The sequence below is a fragment of the Melospiza georgiana genome, chromosome 5 (genome assembly GCF_028018845.1).
Source record: "Melospiza georgiana isolate bMelGeo1 chromosome 5, bMelGeo1.pri, whole genome shotgun sequence".
Classification (NCBI taxonomy): domain Eukaryota; kingdom Metazoa; phylum Chordata; class Aves; order Passeriformes; family Passerellidae; genus Melospiza; species Melospiza georgiana.
In genome coordinates this window covers 51,398,431-51,414,170 of record NC_080434.1, presented here as the reverse complement: position 1 = coordinate 51,414,170, position 15,740 = coordinate 51,398,431, and the positions used below count along the sequence as shown (strand labels likewise).

The 15,740-nt window shown below is 39.0% G+C and overlaps 1 protein-coding gene across 1 annotated transcript in view; it reads left to right on the top strand.

Annotated features, from left to right (window-relative positions):
* Window positions 1-15,519, top strand: part of UBE2K (ubiquitin conjugating enzyme E2 K) — a 43,805-nt gene extending 28,286 nt beyond the window's left edge. The window contains exons 5-7 of the mRNA XM_058024284.1: window positions 5,355-5,454; window positions 8,770-8,898; window positions 9,261-15,519. Of these exons, the coding sequence (XP_057880267.1) occupies window positions 5,355-5,454; window positions 8,770-8,898; window positions 9,261-9,335 (304 nt within the window). The 3' untranslated portion in view covers window positions 9,336-15,519. The remainder of the gene's footprint in view (window positions 1-5,354; window positions 5,455-8,769; window positions 8,899-9,260) is intronic.
* The last annotated feature ends 221 nt before the right edge of the window (window positions 15,520-15,740 follow it).

The following is a 15,740-nucleotide window of genomic DNA, read 5'->3' as shown; positions in this document are numbered from 1 at the left end:
TATTTATCTTCTGGGCTAGTACTGTCTCGAAGCTTTAATCTGAAATATACACGTATCTAATGCAGTTCATGGAAACCTGAGAACTAAATTACTTGAAAGCTGTTCTGCATAAATCCCTTGAGCAGAGATCATTAAGTGAATGTGTCCTTGCTGCATATATGGCTACGAAAACTCTTGGCTTTTGTGGGTTTGACAGTCAGTAATGAATAATAAGAATATTTTGTCATAGTGACTACTGGAAGATGTGTGCTTCTGTTTTAGTTGAGATGCAGAAATCATTATAAGAGATAATGCAGTTTTAATAGATAAACAAGCAGCAGCCAGCTTGTAATCTTCCTGGGTACCCAGTACTGCTGGGTTTTGTTCAGGGTGTTTGAGGAGCGATGAAGCTTCTTAAAGCTTTGAGAGGAATGCATGGTTTAACATGGTTTTAGGGAACCCTTCAGCAAGCAGGCTGTCTTTCCCCTCTGTGCTGTGTCAAAGCTATCCTATTATTCTTTTTTTTAAATTTTCTTTGATTAAAAGAAAAGGGTGCCTGGTCTTGTAGCTGTCCTGTAAATAGTGACTATGCAATGGGCTTCTACTCAATGGCCTTATTAATTTTTGTTCAGATTCCATAAGCTGTTGGTACAAGGTCCCAGAAATTTTCTCTTGGATTAACAAGCTTATTTATTTCACAAATAGAACAAATATTGCAGATTATTTAGAAAAAAGTGTTCCCATAGCCATGTTTGGATGACAGAGTGGAGTAGCAATCTGCTGGCTGCAGCTGTTCCTGGCATTCTGCTTCGTTACCCTCTTGGAATAATGAGAGAGATTTGTTTCTTAGAGTGGAATGTAAAGAACATAAGTAAATACTTCCTAAATGGAGAATTACTTAGCTTTTAAAAATGAAGAAAAAAACCTAAAACCTGGCAGTGTTTTGTAATCCTCTTAGGACTCTCTCTGCTCATCAAAAGGTAAAAGAGATTTCTTTCCTTGGGCATGCTGGGCACAGCTGGCTTGCTGTGCCTTTTAATGTTAACACTATAGTCACCCAAACTAGGGGTGCTCTTTTTTAATGGAAATGCCCTGAGATACTACTAAAAAAAAGGAGGAAGAAAGTGTAAGTGAACAAAATGTATATCAGCTCTCTTTGTTCTGATTCAATCCAGATTTTCCTTGTGGTTTAGCAAATGTAATGCCAATAAAAAGCTGAGCTTTTGGTTTGGATGTCCAGAGTGGAGGCTTTTAGTTTCAGGTTCTCTGAGGGCCAGTGCATCCCTGTAGGGAGCTCTCTGCAGCTCACTGCTGCATGACAGGAGCCTCCTCCCACTTTGCAGATGGCAAACCTGCAGGATAGCTAAGCAACATTTTGGGGTGGGAGTGGAAGTCAAGGAGGAGCAAACAGGAGCCAGTAATGTCATGGGACAAAGGCAATGTAAGGTCATGTGCAAGGCAAATAGGAAGTCTTACCTGTAAAACTCATTATACAAGCTGGCTGCTTGTTGCAGGTTTCCATTGAAGTAGTGTACCTGCTTAGAGAGTTGTTGTACAAGAAAGATGGAAAGAGAGGAAAAATCTAGAGTGAAGAAACAAGAATGATGGTCTAAGCAGAAACAATGTACAGTGAAAGATTGGAAAGCCATCTCAGTGTGCAGAGTATTATCAAGCATGGTGAAGAATTGAAGTGGATTTTCCAAGAGCCTTCTGAGGCTTCAGTTAAGAACAGATCAGACAGAGTCTGTCAGGAGCAATACCAAACCTTGCCTTTGGTAGGGAGGAGAGAACAAACCTAGAACACAGTATGCAGCTGACTTGAGTTACCAAAGAGAATTGCTTGAACTCCATGAGCTGTTGCACATAAGTCAATACCTCTAAGTAAACTTCAAATGTAAGAAGAGTTGGAAATACCTAATTTTTTCAGGGTTCTATTCTGGATCAATAAACCTTTGAGGTGCATTGGAAAATTCAGAAGATCTGTATCTTTGCACTGGAAATTCGTTTTAAGGAAAATACAACTTTTTTTCTTTTCATTCTTCCCCTGGACATTCTATCTTTGGCTTGTGAAGATATTGAGGAAGGGGGTGGTGGTGTGTGTTGGGATTTTTAGCTTTGTGCCACTATCAGTAGAGATTTTTTTTTCAGAACTGATGATGGAAATTGGTTTTGCTTTTTGCTCATGAAGCACAGGTCCTGCCTTACTGATATCTGTAAATATAATTCTAGGCAGTCATCTCCATTCACTGCGTTCTCACAAAAGAAGATAACAGGAAGAAGGAAGAGCTTTTAAGTTCATGGGAATCAGAATCTATTTTTAGCTGTTCTTTCAATTTCTTCTGTGAATCTCAATATCTATCTGAAAAATTAAGCTATGAAAAAATAACAAGCTGTTTTTACTTTCTTTGATCAGGAAAGCTAATTGGTGTTCTAAGGATAGAAGATTTTAGATGATTATACAATAGTTACACAAAATATGTCAGTTTTTCTTTACCAATAATCACAAACTCTAATTTCTTCTTTTGTTTAATACAACTGAAGCTGTAATGGGTTTTCTTTTATGATTTAAGAATACTTCTTTTATGGTTTAAGAATACTTCTTTCAGTGTTTCTGTCCAATACAGACTGTCTTACTATGCATGAGATGGGAAAGCTGTTTTGAGGCATGAGACTTGAAACTAAGTTGTAAGCTACATTTTTAAACCTTTTAATAAAGGTTAAAACAATGTTGTCTAAAACTTAGTATTTTAGAGTTTAAATTCTCTGATCATATAGCCATCTGTGTGTGTGTGTGTATATATATATATGGATAAGTTGTTGCTTTTTATTGTTATTTTGAAGATGGAATGTCAGATGTCCAAGTGTCAGTGTGCTTTGTATAAAAATCTACAAATATAAGAGGTGAACAGGGATTGGAAGAACCTGGCAGTGTGGAAAGCTGGAGGCAGCTGGTGTCCATGGCACCCTTGGTTCTTAGCAATGCCTCCTGCTCTCCAAAGTGTACTTTATACTCCTCTCCTAGAGGGTACTTGGAAGTAAATTGCATGTAAAAGTGGCACAAAAGGCTGTGATCCTTTTTATGCCATCTTCTCTACATTTTCAAATGTCTGTAATGTAGAAGGATTTCTGCAAAGGAAAGGGCAGAACAACTTTTATTTGGAGAAAGTGACTTTAGCATTAGTTATGGTTGATAGATATTTCATGTTGAGCCAATCTTTAAAACTCTACAGTAAATAACATAATAAAGTTACTTAGCTGAGAAAAAGACTAAAGGTTTTACAGTGGGTGTTGCAGATGTGCTAGTACCTGAAATTGACTGCATAAAAATAAAAATTATTTCATCCATTTGAGCATAGTATGGCATGAAAGACTTAGTATTCCATGACACCTGAATGCTGGAATAGTAAATATGTTGCATTACACTCCTGTAATGCTAGGAGATGAGACTGTGAATTATGTCATCAGTGTGTACATTTATTAGGTTAATTTAAAAATTGTATAAACCAGTAGAGATTACAAGCCCAAGGAAATTATAAGAGCAAAATAGCATTAGGAACATGTAAAGAAAAGAAAATTACTAAGGAATAGGTTTGAAAGAGGAGAATTGTATGTTGTGATGTTGTGATTTTTCAGAATTCAAATTTAAAAGCATAAGGATTTTTTTGAGATTTAAGTATACCAGGTTCAGCTTAAGGGACTTCAAGCTGGTGTGGCAGTTGGAATAAGACACTATGTGCTAATTAAAATCTCTGTCATTTGGGATGTTTCTCACTTGCATTTTGATGTAGAACACTGCACTGCGAAAGCTTAGCAATAATTATCAAGCTAAAAAATAACTTACTGAGAAAGATCTTCCAGAATTACAAACAATTAGGGAAGAATGGCATGTTTGAATGGTTAGTGACACAGCAAGAAAGCGTCTAGGAACATAATATTTGGGTGCCACAAATGTACCTCTGACATCTTACCAGCACCTATGCTTTGTTCATGGGTATACACTGCTAGAGGACCTTAATAAGTGACTCAGTGCTGGAAAATACATCAGTTTCTGAAACCTGAGCCTGGAAATGCACTTGCACACTGTCTCCTTTGTAGCTGGAATGTCAGGTCAAACTGTTCCCCACTTATTCTAACAAAGCCTTTGCATTTATTTGCAATCTTCTGAAAAGAAGAAACTGTTTTCTGTTGAGTGAAAATTGAGGTTTGTTTGTAAGAAATTGGATGCCTGTGTTTCACAACTTTGCTCTGGCATTCATGTGTCATAATCACTGCTCAAATCTAAAATCTCACATCTTCCCCACTCACCTCACTCCTAGTTCTTAGGCAGAGGAAACAGATTTGTGGATTGCTTTGAACATCTGTCTGTGCCATTGCCATCGTGATTTTAAGAATCTAATTGTTCGAATCAGAAATACTCAACTTTCACAGGGTCTCTGGGGTTCTTACTTGGTTTCCAGTGTGTGCCAACTGAAATGGTAATTCAGAGGAGTTATTTATGATCAAAATCTAATGAAACTGTGTAAAGGTTACAACTTTTCAGACTTCCAGTGTGCAGTAATTCCATGTGGTTACTTTTGAGTAATTGATGTCTCTGAGCATACTGTGTTTTCCCTTACTAAATTATTGAAGTGTCTTATTCTAAATACACTTTGACATCAAGATGAATGATAAGAACCTAAAATCTTAGAAGTTCCAACTCTGGGACTGTGCTACCTTCAACAGGGTTCTTCCTCAGGGGCAAAGGGGAACTTTACAGGACCGTTGTGACTACAGAATGTTTTCCTGCTGCCAACAGTCAAGCTGTAGTGAACTATTTTGATAGCACGTCCCATAATTAGCCTAACCATTTTATTATTGTAGTAGTAATTAACTATGTAAAGGTTCAATTTAATGAAAAATGTAATGTTACAAGTGGTGCAAAGAGACCTGGTGTATAGAATTGCTTACCTGTTGGGCGTGTTTGCAATGCAGGTCGCTGCTCCTGCCCGCAGAGCGCCGGCAGAGGGAGCAGCCCGGGCCCGGCCCCGCCCGCACCGGCACCGAGGTGCGGGTACCGCGCTGAGGGAGGGTGGCACAGCCTCGTCTGGCCTTGGCTTCTCTGGGGTTTTTTCTCCAGATGAAATGAATTGCATTCAGTGGGCATGGTGAAATGTGTAGGTCAAGGTACTTTCCAAAACTTCAGACAGCATTGTTAATAGGAAAGTCCACATTTAAAACCTTATTTAAATATATATATAAAAGAGTATTTTAATAAATGTAACCTGCAACAGTTTAAAATTATGTTTCTTGGACTTAAAATCTGTACATGAACTCATAGCTTCTATGATAGTACAGGCACAGGATATGGTTAAGAATATTTTGATTTTCACTTTTAGGGCAGCAGCAATGACTCTAAGAACAGTGTTGTTATCGCTGCAAGCATTGTTGGCAGCTGCAGAACCAGATGATCCACAAGATGCAGTAGTGGCAAACCAGGTAAGATACTCAGTTGATTGCGATTTTGTAACACTTCTGTCATCTTTACTGACTCAGGTTAGGTCCCAAGGCTTACAGAAGATAAAAGATTTTAGACAATTTATTGTAAAATGGTGCATTCTAAATGTGAGCTGCTACAATGTTTTGTGCTCTTTTTGATTCCAGAGTGAGTATTAGTTACTCTACAGTGTCAGGAGGATTTGTCCTTTATTTATATCACCTTGTGAGAAATGTCTGGAGGTAACAGCATAGTTAAATGAATTCCAGTGTAACTGGCCTTTCAAAATCTAAAGCTTCCAGTATAAGAAAAGCAATATGCTGTTTGTTTTAAATGAGTTTTAACTTGGTGCTGTTTATTGGATTTGGCTTGGAATGTAGCTCCTCTTCCAGATTCATATGAATGTTGTGGAACATTATATTTGTTTAATGTCAAAATTTTATGAATGATGACTTGGGGATAACTGTTTTCATCACTGATTGAATTGCTATCAGTAGAATTTTATAATCAACAAGGTGTGTTGCCTTTCAGATTAGTGATAACTTTTCATACCAAAAGAATATCAGTTGGATCTTGGGCCATACAAGGACTGGCATGATTTTGTTAAAAGTGTTGCTGAAGGATAGAAACAGTTATTCCTCTGACAATTCTCAACAAAGTGTCAAGTATGTGTGTGTTTTCCTTCCTACTCTGAGGAGGAGAAGGGCAGCCTGGCTTCCCCACTGGCTGACAGTGAGGGTGTATTTCAGTTACAGAAGAACAAAGCAAGCTGATGCTGGAAGAACATTCTATCTCACCTGTATCTTCTCTAAGTCAGAACCTTCCAGGATAGGGTGACAAGGTGTGCACTACTTCCCTTTAAAAGCCAGTGAAGAATGATAGATAAACTTTTTCTTCAAACCTGTCAGGATTCAGGGGAAAACATGGAGGTTAGAGGTAGCCCATTGCACTGCTGGGTGTATGAGAGTGGCTTGCTACCACTGTACTCAGTAAGTACAGAAGGTTTGCTTGTGGAATTCTGCACTAAAGCTGCTCTGAATAAATGTCCCCAAACAGTTCTGACAGACTGAATTGCTCTGCCCAGGGGGAAGTGTTGCAAAGGCCAGAAAGGCCACCAGGCATGTCCCTGCACTGGGTTTTTTTCCCAGATGTATGCCCTTGTTGTCACACTCCTTCATTAAAAAAACAACTATATATCCTTTTTTACAAAGAACAAAAATAGTGTTTCCTGTTCTGGCTCTGATGGTAGAACTTTGTGTGGGAATCGTAACAGTAGAACCCTTGAGCTGGTAAGAGTTTTTTCCTCAGGTAAAGAACTCCATGAATCTTTGTAGATTCCAAAGAGCAATTTTCCAGGCTGCCCCATTAGGTGCTTGTGTGGGTGTGTCCTGTGGCATGGGTCTGTGGCATGGCTGATGTTGGGGGGATTCAGTTTATCCTGTTTCCTGCAAACACCTGTATGAAAACCATGCTGGGGTTTGGCCTTGAGTTACAGGCATGTGATTGTATGTAGAAAGTGATTATAATTGTTTTAAGAGAGATATTGGTAAACAACTGCTTTTTTCATGTGTTTATTTGGTGTTGGGGTCTCTTTTACTTTGTTTTGGGGTAATTTCTTTTTCCAAGACAAACATTTCACAAGGAATTGATTATTCTCCACACTTGTGCTATTTTATTAAACTGTGTGCTGTCCAGGTAAATGGCAAAAGCTCTTGAGAGAATCCCAGGGAGAATTCCTGTTTGAGTAAGAGCAGTATTTTCAGACTCCAGCTGTCTGGTGTATTAGTTGCTCTGATTGCTGGGTTTTTTTCAGTACAGCAACACAAACTGCCTCAGATTCCTGATACTGAAACATCAGTGAAAGTTGCCTTTAGGCTTTTCTAAATTCAGTGAGAAACTGGATTATTTACAGATACCTCAGTAAAGTAATTCTATGAATAGAACACTGAAAGCTAATTCTGAGTAAAATGCAATTATGACTAAGTTTTTGCACTTCAGCTAGTTGCTTTCCAGGCTTGGCAGTGTTCTCAAAAATATTTTTTAAAAATTAATTGGGGAAGATCTCTTAAGAGCAGAAGAAAACAGTACTTCAGGATGCTACTGGTGTTTAACTTAATCCTTCTTTTTTAATCATTACACCAAAAGAATTTGTTACAGACCACTGCATTTATAACAGTGGTTTATTTCCAACAGTAGATTGCCTCCCATGTTTGTTTCAATGCCATTAATGTCACCACATAATAAATATACAAATTATGACACGTGGATCACATTTATAGGGAGGTGGGCAAGGCACACAAAGCAGTGTAGATGGTGTGGGTTGTTGTAGGAGAGGCAAAATGAAATGTACAGCATTTTACTGTGCTTTATAGAGCTAATCATTATTTTGATGTAATAATAAAATGTCTAAGAATAATAATCAGTTTCTGTCCTTAAAATGTACCTAAATATTTGAAAAATGTATTTCCTAATATCTTGTCTTATTAAAATGATGATCTAAGGGAAGAGGTTTTTTTAAGACAAACTTGATATTGCATACAGAAGTTGTTAAAATAGGAAAATCATTTAACTTTTCTGAGTACAGTTTATGACTGCTGACCCACTTTCTTGGCAGCTGAGTTCTTGGCACAGGCTAAAAATTCTCTGCAATATGGTCCAGTCTGTTGTTTATTGGAAAACTGGTTAGTGGTGAGATTGGTACAAAATAATATAGTTACATACTGGCATGAATTTTTTTTCTTTGGTAAGTAATAGCTTTCATGTAGAGTTGCATCTCCCTAGCTTTCTGTGCTTGCTCACCTGTGTGAATAAGATCCTCATTCTCAGGAAGAAGCCCAGTAGTAGAGTATTGGCCTGGACTGAAGAACTGCAGGCCTACTTGCAGTGTGTAAAACAATATATATTTTGAACTGGTTAGAGAAGTGCATTAGAGAAGTACCATGTTCAGGAGATGTTAACACAGGAATAATTTGTACTCTGTTGCACTGAATATAAATTTTCAGTAGCTGTGCTAAATATAGCTGCTTTACTTTGATCTGTGCAATTGAGAGCAGTACCTGGCTGCACACATCTCATACCAGTAGTGCATAATTTAACCTGAAGGCAAACTCATTATATCAAATGCTTGCATGGGTTTGCTCTTTGTGTAATCCTCACCTCTAAATTTACTTTAAGAATAGCAGCATGATCAGTATGAAACATTGTGGAAGATATCATAGGAAGAATGATGGGTTGCAATCTGCCATATTGTCTTGCTGTTTGGTTGGATTGCTGAGTTGATTTAACTTTCTGCTTTTCCCCCTCTCTCTTTTGTGTAGTACAAACAAAATCCAGAAATGTTTAAACAGACAGCTCGACTTTGGGCACATGTGTATGCTGGAGCACCAGTTTCTAGTCCAGAATACACCAAAAAAATAGAAAACCTCTGTGCTATGGGCTTTGATAGGGTAAGTACAAATAACCTAACTATTTTTAGTAAGGGCAGGGCAAATTTATGTGTATATATACAGGGAGTCATCAGTATCATCAGAATCTACTAAATAGATTCTCTACTTTCATGATGTTGTGTAGGTCCAATTATTCTATTTTGCTAATTATTTTTAAGAATTGGAATTTTAAAATACTACATTATGGATAACTCTTGTGAGCTCTCCCTGCCTTTTTGAGACAATTTTTCTATAAATTATTAGTTGGGATTTAAGAAATGGTAAACTAATGTGTTTGGATTTTCTGTGAACTTTTCATTTCACTTCCTGGAGCTGCAGGTTCACACACTGAAAATATTATTGCTCTTGTTTTCTCATTGCAGAATGCAGTAATAGTGGCCTTGTCTTCAAAATCATGGGATGTAGAGACTGCAACAGAATTACTCCTGAGTAACTGAGCCATATAGAGAGAGCTGCTTCTGTAGTCCAGCTTGCCCCTTCTGGAGGAGCATCACCATCTGTTATTCCTAGGATTCTATATAGATTCTCTTTCAAAACTGGCACTCTTGCCTGATGATGCTATCTAGGCACTATTGGAGACTGAAAAAAAAGCGCTCTGTAAATAAAGCTAATTAAACGTCTGTGTAAATTTAAAAAGGGGAAATACTTTAATTTTTTTTCTTACTAAATATTGTAAAAATTCTTTGAGCTCAGCTAAGATCATGGGGGAAAACAATGCCTACTTTAGTGTTTAGCAGTGTGACAAAGACTAGCAGGAACTTGCTTCAGGATTTTGATTTAGTAATTCAGAAAGCAACATTTTGAGTGTTAGTCATCAAAATTGTTGGTGCCACTCATCACAGTTATCTTACTGTTTTTAACATGGATCCTATGTGCCTGTGGATTGACCTATATTTGCATGCTTGTACTTAATAGACATATTAGGTAGGGTTGCTGAAGAGAGCACCATTGAAATACTCAATTGCTTTTGTAACTTTTCCTGCCAGACTTTCAAGACTTACCCAAAGTTCCAAATGGTGACCTATTCAGAACCATTTTCTTTCTAGCTTATTAATTGGGAAACCTGATTCTCCTCTCCCTTACATCATACTGTTGATTATGTTTCATCATCTGTGGCTATTATGTGTGCCATTGCAGTAGTCTAGGCTCCCCTTTAAAAATATATATTTTGAATTATCAGTAGTGATTTTCATCCATCATACTTTCTACACAATCATGTAAGGAGTATGCCTCAATACAGCACAAAAAGATGGAGCTGGTTTAATTTCCTTTTTTTTTGTCTTAAATAGCGCTAAAGTGTTCTTCAGTACACTCTGGATAACATGATTTCACAGGGTTTGAAGGAGGACACAGCTGATTCTCCAGTGTACTGAGAATGGAAAAAAAATTTTTTTGAGTACTTGATATGATGCAATCAGCTGTTTTTTGCAGCAGTTTTCTAGCTTTATTTTGGGCTTCAGTTTAAGGATTGCTTACCAGGTACTTTAAAATTCATCCTTGCTTGCATTTTTCTCTGGTTAACACATGGAGGCTGTGTTGGTGTTTTTACTGTACATACTTCAAATGCACATAGAAGTAGTGTGTTCTCAATTTAGCTTTTATTTTTGATTGATATTTCTGATAAATGAGAACTGAAATCTTACCTTGGCTTGTACATACAGTCAGTCTTTTTATTTGTATTAAAATGACATTTCATCCTGAGTGCAAAAGCTTGAAAATTATTAGTCTTGCAACTTCAAACACTAGTACATCTATTTAAAGAGAGCTGTAATGTCTTTGTGAATATGATGCTAACTTTTGAGAGTGTATCTGACAAGGAAGTTCAGAGAAATCCTGAGACTAGAAAGTGGGGATTGTGGATAATGGAGTACTGTATCAGTCATCTTTTCTATGACTCTTTTGTTTTGTTCTGGTTTGGTTTGGTTTTTTTTCTCCTAGGCTGTGGATTAATGGGGTGGGGAAATCTATGCCTGCTTGGGGTTTTTCTAGAGCTGTGAAGTACAAATTGAAATGGTTTTGCACTTCATGGTCTCTTTATAACTCATACTAGATGAAATCAGGAACATTATGGTATCTGTTAAATACCTGGAGCATAGTAGTAGGGGAACAGAACCAGACAACAGAGCTGGCGAGACCTGGCTAGTTCTGGGGTGTTCCATGTACTGCTCTGTCTGATGTGTCCAAACTTAGAACAGGGCACAGACAGTAAATACTTTGAACTCATATCAGTGCAATACTAAATGCATTTGCTTAGTCTTTATACTTACTGCTTTTTAAGGTGTAGTCAGTGATCAGTTTTCTTGGGTTTTCTTGAGTTAGTGTAAATCATTTGCAATGATGCCAAAGGAAGTGAGTTGTTTTGACTTTCCTTATATTTATTTATTTTTTTAACAAGAAGCTGCTACTGTTCAGCTGGTTTGCTAAGTGAAAACCAGGGACGGTAGGAAACTGGCAAAATGCTACTTGTGTTAATCTCAAGTTACTGTCTTTTCTGTTATACAGGCTAAGAACTTCTTGATTACATCAACACCTTTTTTTTTACCCTGGTGGTAAATATGAATTGCTGACTACTTTCCCTTGTTCTTCGCTGCTATTTATCAAAAGAAAGAACTTGGAAATCACTGTCGGGGACATAAAACTTCTCAGTACTGGGCTTCTGAACGTGTCTTTCCATAGAGCAGTCTCCTAAGAACAGCAGGCTTCTCCAACAGTATGTAAAGTGATAAAGGAAGCCAGGGAATGGGGAGAGGGGGAAAAGAGGTCCTTAGGTGAGCACAGTCACCTCTGAAAGAATGCTCTGTTAAGTTTTACTTCTCTCATGAAGTTACCTCATTTTCTTCTCTACTGCAAAACACTTGTCTCCCCCTTCCCCCTCATATATAAATGGTGGATTCTGGATTTTGCCCTCCATCTATGTGCTCAGTAGCTTAATGCTAGCTTGGGTGCTGGCAGGAAGCTACTCAAGAGGTGAGCTGGGAAAGAAACATGACCCAGCATTAAGGAGACACTTTTGGTCTGAAGTCCCTCTGAATTTTGACATGTTACTCCTTTATAAGGAATGCTTTTGTATTCTTGGTAATTATCAGAGTTGAATATAGGGATAATGTTGTACAAGGTTAGTTTAACTGCAGCTGGGGCTGAGCCCTAGGAATTGTGCTGTTAGTGTTCAGCTTATCATTGTGAGCCATTGTACATGACATGGCAGTTCTGTTGTGTGTCACTGAACATCGCTATATTCAGGGCCCTGTGCATTCACAGACGGGGAGTTGCTGTGCAGCCCACTCCAGCTGTGGACTCGGGCTGCACATTGACCACTCCTTGCAACAAGAACATGAAACATGGCTACAGTGGCTAAGTACAAATAAATCATGCTTTGTCTTCCTCTGTTGTGCCAGAAGATGGCTTGAAACAGTCATTTTGAAGTCCAAATGGCCCCATTTTTCTAAACAAGGTCTTGGTAATAACACAGATTACCAGAGCATTCATTGGATTTCACTGCTGAACATTTTAACATGCATCCAGCAGAGTGGTTTATCCTATCTTACCCAATTCCTCCAAGAGCAAAGTACAGCTTTGTTCAGATGTAGAGAAATGCCCTTTCCTGTTGCCAAAAGCCTCCATTTTCCCATGAGTACCAAAATCCCTGACTGTATTCCACCTCCTTGCCAAATTCACAGCTTCCTCCCATTCCTTCTGTGAACAAACTGTGTTCTCAGTGTGACAAATTGATGCATTTTGGAGACAAAAAAACCTTAGGAACATATCCTGGAAAGATGCATCATTTAGTGCATTCTGCATACTCCAAACTTTTTTTTACTATTTTGTTGAAAGCTTGCAACAGAGTACATGGGGCCTTGACTATAATTGGTTCGGTAGTATTTATGACCAATTAGGTACTACTGGTGTATGAATATGTCTTAGTTTTTTTCTAATTATCACTGTATTCAACTGTTTTCCATGTAAATTAGTATTGGAACACTGACATAAGGAATATAAAAACTTTTTTTGTTGTTGTCTGAAAGGAGGAATTAAATAGCCAGAAAGAATCTTACCTTGTAACACCAAATCTGCATTTGATGGTGTGGGTAACAGAAACGTTTAAACTATGCAAATTTAAGCCTAACAGCTGTGACTCAGACTAGGCACTTCAGAGCTTATGTCATTTGGGAAGGGAGAAGGGGAGTGGGGGGAAATCAAAACACAGATTCAAGTGAGTTCTTGTTTACTGCATTGGTCATGCACTGTGTTGGGAAGTTCTATTTTTAGTGCAGGGGAAGTCCACTGTGCATGTCCCTTGTTCCCTTCTGAAACACCAAAAGCTGGCTTAGACTTGGAGGCTTGCCTGCAGTGGGAAACGTAAAGTTATTTAGCAAATAAATTGGTTTTACTTAAATGCTGATGAGAAGAGGCAATGAGAAGATGAGGTGTCCTCCCCTGCTCTGTTTTGCTGATGGAGCTGATGAGTGGGGACACTGATTTGTGACCAGGTGCTTAGTTTTGTATGGTTTTGATGAGCAGCTGGCTCAACAAGAGATAGCAAAAGTGCATTTCCTCAGCATCTGTTGCATCATGGAACTGAAGAATGAAAGTCAAGATGCTTGAAAGTCAAGCCTCTTCTGGGAAGACAAAATAGGTATTTTCAGTGTTACCATCCTTGTTTTCCAGGCACAGCTTTCTCCTAGGGCTAGGCAAAGGGGCAATCACTTCTTTCTTGCTAGTTTTCTTATCTGTTCCAAACCAATCTGTGAATGATGTAGGCAGCTCTTCCTGCTTGTGGTGTTTGTGTCATCAGCTGATTCATCATCAGACTCACAAGACCAACTGTCCTCAACGCGTTTGGCTTCTGCCTTGGTTATTCCAGCTGCAGTGCTCTGTTGGCAGCAACCTGACTTTGGATTTGTTCTCACTGGACAAACCCTTGTGAATCATTTGCCCTGTACTGTGCTGTGATGTTGGAGCTGTGCTATTTCCTGCTTTGTAGGCATCAAACTGGCTCTGGGATCGCTCGTGGTGCTGAGCCCTTCAAGGATCATGGAAGTTCAGAGGAAAGGTCCTGTGACAATGCTGTGCTTGTGTGGGGTGTGAGACTGCTGCTGCTCTGGTGCAGTGTCTGAAGAAGGCTGCCATCATAGGAATGCTGATGTCAACTGCTGAAGAGCCCTGCTTTTCATTACCTTTTCCATCCTCTATTCTGACTTTTCTAGTAAATAAATATTTACCTATAAGTACTGCAGGAGGTTGGTTCCTGAGCACCAGCCTTCCTGTGGAGGTGGAACAGGGGTGGGGAGGCTGGAATGCAGCATCAGTGTTTTTTTGTCTTGAAAATAAAAGCTACACAAACACTTTTGTAAACAAATGATTTTTTAAATAAACACACATTTTAAAAGATGTTGATTTTTCACTGGGAATGCTTAACAATAAATGCATGTCTCCCTGAAAACAGTTTTCATTTTATTTCTGGCAATTCAGATTGTTCTAAGATTACAGGGTCTACTCCTCCATGTCAGTAACAAGAGAGAAAAGAATGATCATTTTCATGGTGCACATTAAAAATTTTTGAAGAAGAAAATTGTGTAAATAGAAGCTGTGTAATGGAAGCGTGTGTTATTTCAACCAGGACTGCCTCGTGATGGCCTGATCATCCTGCACCACCTCTTGTCTCCTTTCAAAGGCTGCATCTGAAGAAACAAAGCCAGTAACAGAGGAAAAGTTCTCTCTGGATTTCCCTGCACCGCTAACATTCATGTCATCTTTGTACATTTTAAACTGTGTACCTCAAACTGCAGTTGGTTCATGCACAGGGAGGTGACAGCCTGGTGGCCAATGGCACTGCCCTGCTGCTCAGCTCTAGAAGAATCTAGGAGGGATGATGACTATGGATTTACTACCAGTACAACTTCACTTTTTTGGCATTTGTCAACGTTTGTTAAATTGAGTAAAGCAATTTAAAGCAGTGGCTGCACTGCTGAAGCAACAAGCAGAGAGGTTGCTGTGGAGCTGGCTGTAATACTGTGCTTCAGATCTGCACCCCAGCTTCAGGTGTGTGTCTGTCCCCGGGCAAGGTTTGCAGGTTCCTGGGCAGGCTCTGCCAGCTGGGATGGTGCTGCACTGGTTTATGGTGTAAGATGTTGTTTGGGTTTTCTGTTTAATTTCACTGTCATCAGGAGCTGTGTCGTATTGTGGTACCTCATTCTTTAAGAGGGATGAGGGAGAGGGAGCACTTCCCAGTCCCTCTCCTGCAGGTCTTAGCCTGACATCAATTCAGAGTTAAAAAAAAAGTACAATTTCCCCAGTTTGTGTAGTTAGACACTGACATGAGTAACTGAGAGCTGCTTTATACTGAAATATTTGTGAAGTTGTCCAACAGCCTTGTCATTTCTTCCAGCACCCCAAAACTGGAAGCGAGTTCACAGCTGAAATGGACTGATGGTGCTTGCTAGCTTGACTTGTCCTGTACTTAGTTTTCTGTTTCAGTGGCTGTAATACTGACACATTTGGCTCTCAGACGGGTAACTGATACCTCCAATACAGCAAATCCAGGATTTTAAATTGTTTTTAAGGTCAAGTCTGGATCTGGAGCACCCGTGTCTGATACAATGTCAAATAAATTACATTGCTTCACTTAGTGGCTGCTTTGTGTTGAAATACATTAGGTGGGTTATGACAGCCTGGTATAAGATAAAGGGCAATAAGCTGGGCTGGTGAGGAAAATATGGGGGGCAGGAAAATATGAGGAAAAGATGGGAGAGAATCTGTTTTGTGATGATGATACCTGAGCCACCAGAGCCCTTTAGCACCCCAAGTCCTCCATGTACAGCTGCCCTTGCTTGAAATGGTGTGGG